The sequence below is a fragment of the Durio zibethinus genome, chromosome 11, assembly GCF_047325235.1.
Source record: "Durio zibethinus cultivar Kanyao isolate XHJ-2024 chromosome 11, ASM4732523v1, whole genome shotgun sequence".
Taxonomy (NCBI): domain Eukaryota; kingdom Viridiplantae; phylum Streptophyta; class Magnoliopsida; order Malvales; family Malvaceae; genus Durio; species Durio zibethinus.
The window spans coordinates 4,418,095-4,434,469 of NC_143172.1; the positions used below are offsets into that span (position 1 = coordinate 4,418,095).

The 16,375-nt window shown below is 34.4% G+C and overlaps 2 protein-coding genes across 4 annotated transcripts; one reads left to right on the top strand and one right to left on the bottom strand.

The window, feature by feature from the left end:
* Window positions 1-231: 231 nt before the first annotated feature.
* Window positions 232-4,251, top strand: LOC111290634 (homeobox protein BEL1 homolog). Of its 3 annotated transcripts, none has more exons than XM_022882027.2 (5): window positions 232-498; window positions 678-1,762; window positions 2,172-2,554; window positions 3,011-3,071; window positions 3,289-4,251. In XM_022882027.2, the coding sequence occupies exons 2-5, from the start codon at window positions 839-841 to the stop codon at window positions 3,913-3,915; spliced, it is 1,995 nt and encodes a 664-aa protein (XP_022737762.1). In that variant the 5' UTR covers window positions 232-498; window positions 678-838; the 3' UTR covers window positions 3,916-4,251. The 3 variants fall into 3 exon arrangements, with proteins under 3 accessions (XP_022737762.1, XP_022737763.1, XP_022737764.1); XM_022882028.2 differs by having other exon boundaries at window positions 729-1,762; XM_022882029.2 differs by having other exon boundaries at window positions 735-1,762.
* Window positions 4,252-9,982: 5,731 nt separating this feature from the next.
* On the bottom strand, window positions 9,983-14,550 carry LOC111289493 (uncharacterized). The gene is made up of 3 exons (XM_022880586.2): window positions 13,241-14,550; window positions 10,533-11,075; window positions 9,983-10,289 (listed from the first exon to the last, which is right to left on the bottom strand). The coding sequence occupies exons 1-3, from the start codon at window positions 14,225-14,227 to the stop codon at window positions 10,188-10,190; spliced, it is 1,632 nt and encodes a 543-aa protein (XP_022736321.2). The 5' UTR covers window positions 14,228-14,550; the 3' UTR covers window positions 9,983-10,187.
* Between the last annotated feature and the right edge of the window lie 1,825 nt (window positions 14,551-16,375).

Here is a 16,375-nt window from a genome sequence, read left to right on the forward strand (position 1 = left end):
TGTTGGTTATGAAATAATTGAGGGGGGATTTTCCTGGTTTTCTTACTTGGAAGTCTATTTTGTATGTATTGTACGTACAAAATGCATTGACCCACTTGAGCTAGAGAGAGAGGAAAGGGAGAGAAAAGAAAAGGCAAATCATGTGGAGAAAAGGAGAGAGGGAGAGAGAGAAACTATGATCAGGGGTATATAGAAAGGTCTATATAGAAGGTCATCATCACCTCTGTCTCTGATCTTCTATTTCTAAGGAAGATATATCTGATCTTTCTGCCTGGCTTGTATTTCTATGGCACACCATGTTGGCTATTTAACAGAACAAATTTGAGAGAAAAAAAAAACGCCAAAGAGGAACCCTTTGCTTCGCTTTTCTCATCACCATCATCATCTCCTTCTTCACCATCTAATTTTTCTAATTCTTTTTCTTCTTCATCAATCCACCACTAAGAAAAGTCCATTTCTGTTGATTTTTGAACTTAGTTTCAACTTGTTCCATAACTGGTAAGGCCTCTCTTTTCTCTCTCTTATATTAAGTTCGGTCTAAAAGAAGAAATGAAACCAAAGTTTTCTCTTTTTGTTTATTTGTATGATCAAAAGGGTACTTTTAAAGTCTCATAATTTTGTTAACAAAAATTGATCTTTGTTTATGAGCTAATTCATAACTGTGCTTTTAATACTAGCTGGTTTATGGCTTCCCTTTCTTCCTGGAGTGAATCTTGATGGAATTGTAGTTGCAGAATCAGCATCAACTTTTGATCAGTATCTGAGACGCTAGTGTGCAGGAGAAGCATAAACATAAAGGAAGAAAAGGAAGAGAAAAAAAAATTTTAATTTGGATTACATGGCTAGAGAACTGTGTGAAGATAAATCAAGGAATATTGTCTCATCAACTGGTTTTTGTTACTCAGATGTTTCATCTGGTAACTCAACCATGCAATCCCATCTGGTGAATCAGATCCAAGGCTTTGAAACCAACCCAGAGATCTTCAATTTGACAACAGGCATGGAAATGATAGGGTTTTCAAAGAATCTACAGCAACAAGGTGACAGCAACACGGTCATGTGGAAAGGGTTCTTCAACAAACATGGAAGCAACCCTGGTCCTTCTTCTTCGAAGACAATCAACGAGTCAACGAGCGATTTCTATCAACATGAATTCCACAAACCTGAGTTCACAACTGGGATATCTGAAACTAGTACAGAGAATCTAATAGTTGGACCTGAGTCAGGCCCTTGGCAAGAGAACAGGTTGCTTGTTGATGATTCTTCTTTGAGGTGTGTTTTTCCTTGTGAAGGAAACGAGAGGCCCAGTCAAGGTCTTTCACTCTCTCTTTCATCAAGTAATCCTACTAGCATCGGGCTACAGTCTTTTGAACTCAGACAAACGGCCAGTCACAGTAATCATGATCAGCAAGATGATATGAGGTTTATTGGTTCAAGTTCTAGAGATGGTTTCTTTGGAAAGCCTGCTAATATTCAACAGCAACAACAAATGATCCAAGACGGATTTCTGGGAAAAGCTGCAAATCTACAGCAGTTTCAACTCAGGAGTTCAAAGTACTTGGGTCCTGCACAGGAACTTTTGAATGAGTTTTGCAGCCTGGGAACAAAGCAAATTGATGCATCAAAGCAAAAGCAGACCCATAAGACCAAACAGTGGGATGATGAGAATGAAGCTAGCTCTTCAAGGAAGCAAACCCTTTATTCCCTTGACTTCATGGAGTTACAGAAAAGAAAAACCAAGCTGCTTTCAATGCTGGAAGAGGTTTGATATATGTGTTTCGATTTCAACTCTTAGTCCTCAAAGATCGTTTCTTTCCCATCTTTTCAACAAAAGGAACATTTTTTTTTTAATATCCAAATTATGAAAAATAAAGTCTTGAAATTTTACTGGGTGGTTGATTGAAATGGGGGTCTCCAAATATCTTTTCTTGAACTAATTTAGCGACTTGGGGCCTCCCCATAAATGCCCACATCGTGACAATTCTTGCTTTTCATTTACTTTCAGAAATCTCTATTCCTTTTCTTTTCATGTCAGCTTAATTTTCATCTTATTACTCTGCCTTTGTATGTATTCCATGCTGTAACTCTCATTTCTTTTCGTTAACATGTATTAACAGAAAATTAAACTCTCTTTCACTCCTATCCCTTTCTATCTTCTCATTTATCTTTAGGTGGATAGAAGATACAGGCACTACTGTGATCAAATGAAAGCCGTGGTATCTTCCTTCGAAGCTGTGGCTGGCACCGGGGCAGCATCAGTGTATTCAGCTTTAGCCTCCAAGGCCATGTCAAGGCATTTTAGATGTTTAAGGGATGGGATTGTTAGTCAGATTCAGGCTACAAGGAAGGCCATGGGAGAAAAAGACCCAGTTGCACCGGGCACAACGAGAGGCGAAACACCAAGTCTAAGGATCCTTGATCAAGCTTTGAGGCAACAAAGGGCTTTTCAACAGATGAGCATGATGGAGAGCCACCCATGGCGACCCCAAAGAGGCCTGCCGGAAAGATCTGTTTCTGTTCTTCGAGCTTGGTTGTTTGAGCATTTCCTTCACCCGTAAATATCTCTTCTGTCTCTCTCCCCTTCTCAACTCTCTTTACAAAGATTCAAGGTTTTTTATACGTAAAATACAAAGTAGATTTTGTGATAGTACCAATTTTTTCTACTAAGAATAAGAAAACAACTCTTGCAGTTGTTACAATAGTGTGAGTTTTCTCTTATGTTGAGTCTCAATCATTTTTCTTGCAAAAGCAATGCAATCTTTGTTAGTTTCTACCCATCACCATTCAGATTCCACATTTCATTTTGTCATCTTATTTCAATCATTTAGCTTCTTTCCCCCTATATATTTGCTTAGGTCAGCTTCTCTCTGTTATTTTTTTGTGGATTTGATTCTGTTGACATATACATCTAGGGCCCATCTTTCCCTCACAAACAAGTCATCGAAGTACTATCCATGGCTGCTAAGTTTCAATTATAACTTTTTTATTTCCTTGAATAAAACCTTTGCAGGTATCCAAGCGATGTTGATAAACATATCTTAGCCCGCCAAACCGGTCTCTCAAGAAGCCAGGCATGTCCACATCCGTCTATAATCTATATTTATTTTTGGAGTCCCCTTGAATTAATTTATATTATCGATGGAGCATATTTTGTTGGGATCTTAAGTTATTATAATCATAATCAATTATTGTATTTTTATCATACCATAATATTATACTACTATATTTGATCATATTATATATAAATATGTATATATGATTCCTTTTGGTTGTCTCGTGTTCCAATAGGTATCCAATTGGTTCATTAATGCTAGAGTGAGACTATGGAAACCAATGGTGGAAGAAATGTACTTGGAAGAAACGAAGGAGCACGAAAACAACATGGCCTCCCCAGATGGAGTTACTGATGGTGATGATAATATTAGCCGGCTTAATCAAAATATTCCTCCCACAGATCAGAAACCCACCCCGGACCAGCTCGTTCGAGTTGATTCGGAATGTCTGTCTTCCATTATCACTAATACAGATAAAAATGATGCAAAAAGTAGTGCCAAAGCCCTTCAAAACCAGCACTTGCATCAGCAGCAACAAAATTTTGGAACTTATGGTGCCATGGAATTGGACTTCTCTTCCTACGGTCACCACACAACGGGTGGGGTATCTTATGGAAGTGATCACAATGCTAATCAAAGTTTCAATGGTGGAGGCGTGTCATTGACGTTAGGGTTGCAACAACATGGTGGGACTGGGGTGAGCTTAGCCTTCTCGCCGGCATCACAAAGTTCTCTCTTTTACCCTAGAGACCACATTGAAGATTGTCAACCAGTTCAGTACTCACTTTTGGATGGTGAGGGACAGCATTTGCCTTACAGGAACTTGATGGGAGCACAGTTGCTTCACGATTTGGCAGGATAACAAGGAAGGGGAAAAAGGGCTAAATCAGATTTGTTGGTGGGGTTCATTTAGTTCTCATCAAAGGATGGAAATGGCAGATAAATAGTTTAGGTGGCACAGATAGATACTGAATACATATATATACATAAAGCTACACTTGTTATTTTGGATATATACTATGAACATTAGTTCACTGGCTGGTAGCTCTTTTCAATTGGAAGAACATGTTTATTTACTGCAAGGCTATTGGAATTTGCCACTTACTGATGCAAGGTTATACAGATATTTCTATACTCTTTTAGGTGGAATCTGTTTTTGATAAAAACTTTAATCTATTATATCAGTTTTTAAGGCCTCTCTCTCTCTCTCTCTCTCTCTCTCTCTCTCTCTCTCTCTCTCTCTCTCTCTCTCTTTGCCCAAGCTAAGTGATTGAATCGTTTGTGGTTCTTGTTTCAATTGAACTTTCAAAATTTGTTTGGGGCTCATCTAGATATTTTTTATTTTTTTTCCTTTTCTATAAAGACAAATTAATTTAGCAACATAATTTGGTTGGGGGTCCTTAGTTTTGGAGATTAAGACAATTCCCCACAAGAATTACAGGATATCGTGATCGTTTCAATTGTTGTGGTCCCTAATTCATCTCCATGAAGCTGAAATTTTATGTCCATAAGAATTGCCTGCTTTATGATTTGTCAACTTTGGCATGGTTTATGCTATTGCTTTTGCCAATGAAAAGGTGCCTTTACTAACTTCCTCTTTAGATATATAGTGTGAAAATGCTATTACGCTTTTCCACAAGATTGATTGATTGATTTCTTCCATTGTTTAAGGTACAAGTTTTACATTAAAACATCAATAAAAGAAACCAAATATTATTCCCAACAAAAATTATAACTACCTAGTTCCACATCTAGAAACAAAGATGGTTTTGTATTTATAAGTGATGATCTTTATTCAGTTAATTGATATGTTTTTTGGATTAAAAACATGAGTTCATGACAAATGGTATCAAAATCTATCAATTTTTCATTGATGTGGACCCTTATGAGAAATACTAGGGTCGCGGTAGGCCAGGATTAAAATAGATCTCTCTCCCTTGCAGGTAATAGAGCCGGTACAACGAAGGTGTTGCACAATTAGATGGAAGAAAATGCCACGACTCCAACATCGAGAAGAGATGGGGACGATGTTGTTTCTAACCTAATAAAGACATTTTGTGTTTAAAACATGAGCCCTAACACCTACACGGCAAATAAACCCAAATTGCAGGTTCTATTTTTAGCTGTGGTCTACAGTTCATAGCTAGATATCTAAAAACGGTTTTATTAAAGGGAGAAGTTATTGCATGAAGATTGTGCCCTAGTAAGTACACCCTTCAATCTTGCTTAGCATTGCCTTAAACACAATAGGCAAAATAATCTACTAAAAGCATGGGAGATTAACCTTGAATTACTAGTTGCATTAAATGATCCAATGCATGACATAAATGCTTATTTAATTTGCTTCAAAATTCAAGTGAGAAAACAAAGAAGACAAAAAAAAAAAAAGGCTTAGTAATTGCATGCATTGCAATAATGACTGCAATAATATTGACATATATAATGTTTTAATCATTCTTCTTAAAAACCCCTTTCAAATATTATTAAAATGTTTTAATCATTCTTGTAACTTGTGAACAAAAAAAAAAAAAAGTTATCAAAAAAATGCATGCCTAACTTGCCTTTTCATCTGAAGTTGACATCCTGAAAAAAAGCATTATTCTCTCGCATGGTTGTTTTGGAAGAAAACAAAAAGGCGTAAACATCACTGTATTAAACCATCGATCTATGACTCCATGTTTTCTTTTCTTAACCTTCAAATGGTCATATGGCAGTTGCTGGGATTTGAAGTAAGGAATAAATCTTGATTTTTGACATGTTTTTTATTTTCTGGAGCTGAAAATTTTAATGGTCTATAAAAAAAATGTATCATATATGTGTTATAATTTCTGCAGGGATATTTGGAACTGAAAAAAAACAGACTTGAATTCCATTTTTTGCCGAAAGAATATTCTTGCTAGCTTTTGTCAAAATTTAAAGGAATACTTCGAATTCACTCTGAGAGGGAATAATAATAATTATGTGATATAAATCCATAGCTATCTGTTAATATCACAATACAAAAGGCATGCATGCCAGACCACATCCTCCTTTCTGTCTCTCTCATGAATGAGTAAAATGAAGATCATTTTAAGTGCAGATATGGTTGAAGTATATAATATATATATATATATATATATATATATATTTAGTTAATGGTTGAGTTGATAAGAATCAAATACTTTATTTGTAAAGTTTAAATTTGATTTTTGTTATTAGAAATCTTTCTTGATGAATGATGTGTAAGTTAAATACAAGTCTTTGCTGAACATGCTAGACTAAGAATGTGATAGTTTCCCCTCAACTAAACTTTTAAATATCAAAAATAGATATAGAATATATTTTGGTATTATTTAAGAATTTGAATTTATGCCCCAGTTCTTTTGTCAAATTTCTTATAGTAATATTTCCTACACGTATATGCAATTCCATGCATGTCCGATACATACAATCTAAGTAGGTTAAACTAAGAGATGATAACCTTGATTTTTTTCTCTTTCCAAGGCAAATCTCTATAGTAATTGATGGTTCAGAGAATTAAATGCACTATTTTCTTGAATATTATGTGTTAAATTCTTAAATATTATATTTTAAAAAAATTATATGAATCAATTAAATTAAATTTTAAATTTATTTTTTTTTTATTTTGCATTCTCGTATTCTTTCAACTTAGCAATGGCCCGACAACCAATTTGATATATATTCATATTGTTTCGAATGTTTTTCATAATGAAATTTTGTATTATGTTTTTTTATTTTATTTTATCAGTGTGCATACGTATTTACCATGTTAAGTTAAATAATTTATTAATTTTAGTTCTAAAAAATTATTTTTTTTCACACACTAATTTTAATTAGGTATAACATGATTCTTTTTTCATGAATTATAATTAAGTACGTAATTACCATTCATTTGGTAGCTAGAAATCAAAGTTGAGGAATATACGGTTCATAATGTAAAATTAATCTTCCCTTCTCTAAAGCGAAAGGAAAAAAAGCACTTAGAAATTGAGACATAACTTGGCCAATAATTAAGCCAATATTAATTAATAGATTAATCAGAAACTTTATTTTATGAATTATTATAATCTCTTATGCATGCAATCTAGAGCTCAACTAAGCCATATTAATTTGTTGAGTGTGTTGTACTAGAAAAAAAGTTTTTAGGTATGATACTATTGGGTCCTCCACTTTTATGTCCTGGGCTTGTCAACTGGACCACATTGATCAAAGAAACACAAAAGTTTCAGTTTCAGGAAAAGGAAAAGACAGAAACTGCAACTTTGCCCTGATAGAACAATATTCCAAAATGACTGACACTCAACTGGTTAGTTCAGTTTGTCATTTCATTTGTCGTTTACCTTTAATAAATTTAGCAGAACAATTTGCAAATTGCAATTTCCAAGTTTCTGAAGAACCCCAAAGCAAAAGCTTGTAGGCATTGGGCCTTTGTGGCATGAGCACAATGCTTCATGGGTTTGTGTTTTATAGATCCCAACATGAAAGAGATGGGCCTTCCGAGCAGAGAATCCCACAATAAATCCATTGGTCCTTGAAATTATTTTTCACTTTTTTTGTAGAGTTTTTTTTTTTTGGTTGAAAGTTTGTAATAGTAATTTCCATTTCATTCACGTGTAGAAAAGCAACATTAATGAGGAAAGGAAATTTCCAACATATTTCGTGCATGCTTATGCCTTATAGAGCGCGAATCTCCACATTATTTAGAAGAAAATGAAAGTGATCGATTTCTTCTGTTCCTTATCTCTTAAATTATGAGAATGTAATTAGTGTTCGGATGAGAAATTTTGAAATATATTTTAAAATGTGTTAATTAAAAATGTTAATATTTGTAATTATTTTATTTCATTTCACATAGGAAAAGAAATAAATAAAATAATAAGAACCAATAAAATAAATTCTCCATATGGGTAAGTGCACATTTTAAATGATCTTATCCACGGGTCAAAAGATAGGTATGATCTTGAAGAAATAATTCAGAAGCTTGATGACGAGGCATTCGGTGATGTGGTGGACCCAGTGTAATGGCACCTCGATTTACGATACATCCTTTTCTGTCTGTCCATTCGAAATCCAACAATCTGCACTGCAGCCAGCAGGTGGATGGGACCCCATTCCATACGGTTTGGCTGGTTTGTTTCCGTGGATTTGCTTTTAATATCATCTTCTGATTGGACGGTGTTGTAAAACTTGGAGCAGGGTTACACCGTTACACGCGCTTGCCGTTACTGACCGACACGTTTTTAAAGCCTAATAATTCAACACTGCTTGAAAGTTGAAAAGCCAACCACTCCCTTCGGCTCACTTGACCCTACATCATTTATCAATTAGTGATTACTGCAAACAAAGAAATTATATTCATATTTTTTATATCATATAATATAATTTTATTATTTTTATATTATATTTGCGTACCATATTTAAAATTAATATATATAATAACTGTTTTCAAACAGAAAGGCTAATGATTTACGTGCTTCGAATTTTACTAAATAAATATATCGGTGCACGTTGTTGTTTATTGTACTCTCCACTTTCTGCTTGCCATACTGAAAGAACTTACATCTTACGATTTCGTTCGAATTAAAATAAATTAATTAATAATATTTTTTTCATAAAAGAGCAAAATTTTTACAAAAAAAAAAAAAAGACGATGGAATTATAATTTAGCTTTCTTCAAAATCTCTTAACCAATAAATCATAGATCAAGAGGTGAATATAATATCAAACATAATAAAAAAAATTTTCTTTAAAAAGAACTTACAAAAAAATTTTACAAATATTATAAATTGAATTTTAATTTTACAAAAATCCACTTAAGAGATGAATGATTGATTTAGATTAAAACTTAGTTCTCAAACATAAAAGTTTAGTAGTTTGGCTCTTAATTTGAGTAAAACCCGGTAGGCCAATACAATGAGACAATCAATTGATCATCCTAATTGCTAAGATGTAGTTCTTAATATTTATTGTATTTTAAAATCATAACAAAACCTATACTTATCCTCCGAAAAAGGAGCACTAGAGATTCTTTGGGAAAGATCATCATTAAATGTACATTAACCTCACTAGACCAAATCCTGATCCTGAGCTAGTAAGAATGTAAGCTTTTCTTGGATCAAGGATCTAGCATTGGTGATCCACTATTAATTTAACACATCGTGGACCCACTTTCAGGTTCCAGTAGTACCCTGCCTTGATTCGCTTCCACTTCCGCTTCTTCACTTGCTAGTGGCAGCAAAAATTTATCTGATAGTGTTACATTCCATGAACCATATTCTTTCCCTAACTGTTATTTTGCTCTTTAACCCCCCTTTAGGATTCAGAAAAAGTACTGTACAACCACCCATAAAAACTTTAATAAAAGAAAATTATATCTATACTCTCAACGACGGTGAATTTCTGCCAGAAACTCCCACAAACACCGGACTTAAGCAGGTGTGGGTCTCATCTCAGGGAATCAACCGCGATGGAACAGACAACAAGTAAATACCAAGGCATGCAAACGTGTATGTAATGCTACACTGCTTTTGACTTCTGAGTGACAAGATTACCGGCCAGTAAAATCCTTTTTAATTGAAGTTTCCTTTGACATCTTCTTTGGTCTCTTCCCCTTTTAGCATGACCATTCTCCATCAAGTACTTACTAGAAAAATAAAGAAGAAAATAGAAGAACATAATTAAATTGATTCAAAACCTTTTCTTAAAGCAATAGACAAATTTATCACTTTTCTTCTTTGTTTTTACATGACTTGTTCCTTTCATAAAAGAAATGATTCTGGTCGCTAGATGCTTTAGCAATGTATGCTGTTGCCCTATTATCAGAGCGATGCACATAGATCCGTCTGATGAGAAATTCGGTATTCCCATTGAGAAAGAAACAAAAGACTGATAGCCTGATACCAGACTTCTTTCTAGTACCAAAAGAGAAGTATAAAAGTTGTATGGGCTAGTTCAATTTTTTATACAACATACATTTTTTGTTTGTTTCCTTAATGACAATGTCTCTACTCTTGCAGACAGATACAAAATTGGAGACTTTGGGGATAAATTAAGAAAAAGAATAGGACAAGACAGTGATTATGGATGAAAGAAGAAAAACAAGATGCTAACACCTAAAACAATCAACTTTAATCACTATATTTCACTAATCTCACCATCCTTACATACACCCACATCCACCACCATGGTTCCTGGCTCCTTGGATTCCATGACCCTGCAACAGTTTCTTCTCGGTGACTGCCAAAAGAAAAAAAACCAAGCCTATGTCACTTATTTTGTACTTAAACAAATTGGTTCACCTTGGTTTCTTTTAATTAAGTTCAGAAGTAGAAAGCTCCTGGGAAGATCCCTAGGAACAGCCTTCCCTAGATAAAACTATATGAATGAGTTTTTGGTGCATGACTGACTAGAGATTACATTGATCTTTTGATGCAGAATTGCAAATAAAACAACAAAGAGTGTGATGCTAAAGCAACTTACTCTATCCCATAGATGTGGGTCCGGTTTCTTGTTGACGATCACCATTTGAAGCTCAGCAGGATCAGCCATCTTCCATTTGCAAAGAGGATGAGGAACACGGTGCCGCTCATACTCACTCACAGTTTTATTCAGTTTAGAATCCATTCTCACCCTTGACATGTAAAACACAAAAGGTTTTTGGCATGGATTTCGGCTAACAGGTCGGGTGTTGAATGCATATGCTGTGTAATCTGCTCTTCTATACCAATTCAAGAATGTTCTTGAAGGCATTTCCATCTCCCGTGGAGAAAAGATTCCTCTAAAAACTTGAACAGCAAAACCCCATGAAACTGAAATGGTCCAACTCCTTGTTTTGTCATAGCAAATTGACTGCTGCATGATCCCTGCTGAATCCAGCTTTGCAGGCAACATAAGCCGCTGAAGGGCTTCAACCCTGGTCACATTGGGGAAAATAGGCTCAACAACATCAAGGTGATGCAGTGACACCAATGGCGTGACAGGATGCGCAGCAAGGAGTCCAAACAAGTTCCCATACACATCATACTGATTCCCATTAACAAACAAGAAACACTTAGGATTAGATATTATTTTCAATGACAAAATCTCAAGTACAGCTGTCATAGCATTAATGTTAGTGGAAAAGTTGTTCCTGTAATGAATATCCAGCTTCAGTATTAACAATGAACATCTAAGTGGAATTGAAAAATAGCCAGGAAGGCCACTTTCCTCATTGATAAAGAAACCTAACCTACAAATGCAAACACAGCAAGACTTGCGTGCTCCTCCTCTATATGGGGGTTGGTGTGAAGGCCTCATACTTAATCAAGAAATTTAATTCCTCATACCAACTTAAACCAATTACTAATACATCAGGATAAAACAATATCATTCCTTAACTCGTAATTTAGTCTAATGACATTGTTAATCTAGTGAAGTAATGAGCTAAACCTGTGTTACCATAATTCACTCTCCCCCTACAGTTTTTGAATTGGTTATTGCAATACCAATCGCAGACTGTTTGCAATCCAATTCACTAAATCTGCTGAATACATTTATTTATAGAAGATCATAGAAATTGAAGAATAAAACAAAGATAAGCTAACCAGGAAAAACATAAATGAAAGAATCTAAAATTGAAAGACACTTTAACACATCATCTGGTTTTGGTGAGGTTTTGGTTTTTTCTCTTTTTCTCCTTGTTGCTGTTGCTGCTGCTGCAGCTTATGAATTTCTTCAGCACGTCTTTCCATCAAGGATGAGGAAATTATCTCAACAATTTTGACTCTCAAACACATTTTTCAATCAAGAATTAGGTTGATGATGAAAACAATAAGAGAGAAGACATAACAGAGAAGCCAGCCTAAAACAATAAAAGAAATCTTGCGTGAAAGAGATTATTAAAGTTTAGCTTTATATATATATATATATATATATTTATTTTCTTCATTTAAGAGTTCATCATTATTGATGAAGAAGGTGACTGGTAGAGTTTTTTTGGTAATTTTATTTACTAGCAATTTCTATCTCTAAAAAACACTAACACTAATACTATCATCTAAAATTTAATAATCTTATCATACAATTTTTTACCATTGATATCATGTAAGTTGATTAATACTTGATATTTCTACATTATATTAATTAAATTGAACTATATATACAAACATAAAATTCAGAACAATAATATAATAAATATATGTACATAAAACAATCCAAAAAAAGTCCGATTAATTGTATTTCATTTCTATTAAATGAACTGAAGAACACTACCCCTCTCGACCCACTTTTCGAGTAAGTCTTTGTGTTCTGGTTCCCGTATCAATCACTTTCCGGGTAACATAGAGCTTAACATTTAACTAGTGGTTAACAAGATCAATAAGGGTTGTCACAAGTAGTTAAGGTTTAAGATCTAGATGCAAAACACCCAAATTTGAATTCTCATGATCTTTTATTGACAGGTGATTTATAACTCTTACTTCTCTCTTGCTCCTAAACTTTTGTCGACCAAAAAAAAAAAAAAACTAGTGGTTAACAAAGACTTTATCCCGAACAACTAGTGTAGCAATAATTAGCATGATTTATTGGGGGAAAAAATCATCAGGCCAGGGCAGAAAACATTGCACTAATACAATTGGCTCCACCAGTTACAAACACCCAAGACGTCTCTCCCACCCAAAAGGGCCACAAACCTGCTCCATCCTCCAGTCAAAAGATCGTGGAACCACGTACCAGAATTAGCGCTTGAACAAAAGACGACAAACATGTGAGAAAACAAAATCACGTCAAAACCCTACCAACGCGTGGGTCCCACATCGTCACCAACGTCTCCTAACCCCGGGTGCGGACGATGAACAAGCATTGAGCTAATCACCCAGACAAAGATTCATACTTGATACACCAAAATTACTTGCAAAAAGCCAGAACTTGACCGCCCAACGTGGCGGTGCCCATTAATCTTCGCCTTGAATTTTCCCCAAAGCCAAATGTAAGATCTCGGGAAATGAAAATCCACTCTCACTAATAACTTCATTAATTCCCCTAGCATTAAATTCAGACAAGTAACCTAACCTAAATCATAATTAGAGATACTGATACAAACATTTTTAAGTTACCAAAATTAAATTGCACGAAACTCATATCAGAAAAGTCTAGAAACCCTAAAATAATGCACTTTAACAGCTCAAAAGTGACAAAACTGAGTCACCGACCTGGTGGAAACCGAGTTCCTTAGTGAGTGGGACACCGAGTTCAGCCATACAAGCTTGCATTCGATCATCGGAACCATACAAACCGGGGTATCTCTGAATACACCGATCTTGCATCTTTGACAAAGCCTTGGCCAGTGGGTAGCTAATGGCAAAGCCTCCGCCGCCATAAGCCATGCCGTAGGAGAAAAAAATGTTTTGAATATGAGATTCTGACAAGCTCCCAATGTAATAATACTGAGTATGATCATATTTCCTCAAAATCCTAACCAGATTATCCGTGATAAAAACGGTGTCGTCATCACCCATCACGAACCACCTGACATTATCCATCTTCATCCTTAACGTCTCCGTCACGATCCGCGAGATCCGAATCGCCGACCGGTGACCGTGCCGGTTCTTGTAAGCGAAGTTGGAAGTGTTGCTGGAGACTCGAACTGGTGGAAGGGTTTGCCTGTCTTCGGGAGAGTATTTCACGCGATTGTCGAGCCAAACTACGCCTCGCATTTGGTTTGGCTTGTACCAAATCTTGATGTAATCTTTTCTCTGCTGCCATAGCTTGGAAGAAGCTGCGATTCCAAAAACCACGTCGTGAATTTCCGTCGGTTTCGGTTTCGGTGGAGCCTGTTGCATTTGTACTACTACCACTTGTTTTTCTCGGACATCTCGATGGCGATGATGGAATGGCGTTGTCTCACCCGTTTGATTGGAAACCAACGGTGAAGATGTCAAGCTTGTTTTGTTGGGATGTAGTAAAGAGCGATGAAGAGCTGAAGTAAATGGGGAATCGTCGCAGGTTTGTTGAGCAGAGGTTGTTAAGAGCTTGAGAGTGTAGATAACGTAGGTAACTGAAACGAAGAGGATTAACCAGACCATGAGCTTAGGAAGGGGTCGGGTCGACGGTCCGGGAACAAGTGGGTTGCCTGATGGGCTTCTCATCTGAATCTGATCCCACACTACTTTCTCTGAATCTTTCTTCGAGTCTTTCATTTTGCTTTCCTTTTTTTTCTTTGTTTTTTTAGTTTGGTTCAAAAATTAGAGATTTTTTTAGGGGGTTTTGCATGTACTATTAGATTTTGTTTGGCGAATCTAAAAATGGGAAGAAGTTTGTAGATTTGGTAAGAGAATAAGGAAATGCTTCTGGTTTGAGAGATGAGAATGTACCCAGAAAGGAAAATCAAATGAAATTGGGGTATAAGAGAAAATGGAGGACAAACAAGTGAGGAAGATGGAGATTATGAAAAGAAACAGGGGGTGTTTCTTGTTGCAGACAAGCAAAGTTGATAGCTTGCATTGTTGCCAGGTTGCAGGCCACTCCTGAACGGGCACTTCAACCAGCAAATAAATACTATATTTATTTTTATTTTTATTTTTATTTTTTGGTTTTTTGGGTGTGATTCGGTAGGATTTATAGAACCGAGTGAGCGAGTTAGTCTGTGGCAATGTGGTCCAAGATTTTGCCGGTGACCGCCCTTGATTTCTATGAGAAATTTTAGATGAATTTGTTAAAGTAAAATTTACGATTTTTTTTTAATTAATAAAATTTAATATAAAATAAAAAATTATAAAAAATTATTATTTATAATTTAAATTTAAATTATATTTATTTAATGATAAAAATTTTATTAATATTTTTAATAAAAATATTTATTTATAAATATTTATATCAAAATTTATTAATTTTTTTTAATTTTACTTATTTAATTTATATAACGATATTTTTTAATTTATTTATTTTTATTTTTACTTTTTATTTAATATTTTTTATAAAAAATTTCATAAATTTCGTCTTAAAAGTTTTATCTAAATTTTTTCCGTTTACCAAAGGGCGGGAAATAACATGTATCAGCCGACAATTGGCTACAGAAAAAACAAGGGAAATTTATGTAGTAAAACACGGGTAATTACTTTTTATTTAATTATTTTTTATAAAAATTTTCACAAATTGCATCTAAAAAAATTTTTATCTAAATTTTTTCCGTTTTCGAAAGGGCGGGAAATAAAATGTATCAGCCGACAATTGGCTACAAAAAAAACAAGGGAAATTTATGTACTAAAACACGGGTAATTCTGCAGAGTTTGTTTCTTCAGTAATCAACTTCCATCTCAGGCCAAAAATGAAAAGCTAAGAACAAAGATTGAATTTTCAGTGATTGGGAATTGCTTGATAAAGATGAGAAGGGATTGAAGGGAAAGAGATGAATTCCAAAAGAGAAAAGTATTTCTGTTTAAGAAAAGGGTAGGGTTGAATTAGTATTTTTTTTCATTTATAATTGGGGATAATTAAAATGTGACGGTATGCTGTGAAGGGCCAAGAAACCCTAATCCTATAACTTAGCATTCAAATTTATATTGACTAATAATTGACGTATACTGTAGACCTTTTCATTATTTTTCGGGATTCCTATGTATTCATGCACGATCGTAAAGGCAATGATTTCTTGATCCCGCGTGAAGGAGTGAGGAGGTCCATTTGGATTTAAATTTCATCATTTTTTGCTGCTTTGTTAAGCTAATCAGTTTGCTTTTTAGATTTAATATCAATATGTTGTCCCACACACTCCAATTAAGTATATTTATGCTAATTGAACATTAATTTATAGATTTGAAAAGATTTTGATGCGAATTATTAATTTTATATAAATTAAATAAATTGGGATCAATAAACTTACTGCATTAATCTAAAACAGCAAGATATCTAAATAAAATAGGGCAGAATAATAGTTGGTATACTTCAACACGATACTAATGCATAAAAGTTCGCTTGGGAGCAAAATTTATTCTGCATCGATGCCTAAAAAATAATGAGATTTAGTGTAATTTTAGAATATGGTGAGAAGTCGTAAAATCATCATCAAATCTTTAATTTAATAGTTAAAAATATTTAAAAAAATATCAAGAGTTTGATTTTGAATTAATTTTTTTTTGTATTTATATTAAGATTTTATTTTTATAATGTAAAAAAAAAAAGTCACAAAATCATCATTTTTTGAGTAAAAAGAAGAAATGAAAATATTGGAGGATTATAATTTACATGAAGTAAGCTGGTGGAGGATGAAACTCAAGCTCTATCTATATTCTATAATCATAATGTTTTTATTTATCCGAATTTGGCCATTTTAATGAAAATCATTAATT

Bases quoted from the DNA above. Each gene is read 5' to 3' on its own strand.
- LOC111290634 (XM_022882027.2), top strand. From the start codon at position 839: ATGGCTAGAGAACTGTGTGAAGATAAATCAAGGAATATTGTCTCATCA. The intron at 1,763-2,171 runs GTTTGATATATG...ATTTATCTTTAG, and splicing joins TGCTTTCAATGCTGGAAGAG to GTGGATAGAAGATACAGGCA. The intron at 2,555-3,010 runs GTAAATATCTCT...AAACCTTTGCAG, and splicing joins TTTGAGCATTTCCTTCACCC to GTATCCAAGCGATGTTGATA.
- LOC111289493 (XM_022880586.2), bottom strand. From the start codon at position 14,227: ATGAAAGACTCGAAGAAAGATTCAGAGAAAGTAGTGTGGGATCAGATT. The intron at 11,076-13,240 runs GTCGGTGACTCA...AATGGGAATCAG, and splicing joins AGGAACTCGGTTTCCACCAG to TATGATGTGTATGGGAACTT. The intron at 10,290-10,532 runs GTAAGTTGCTTT...TTCTTTTGGCAG, and splicing joins ACCCACATCTATGGGATAGA to TCACCGAGAAGAAACTGTTG.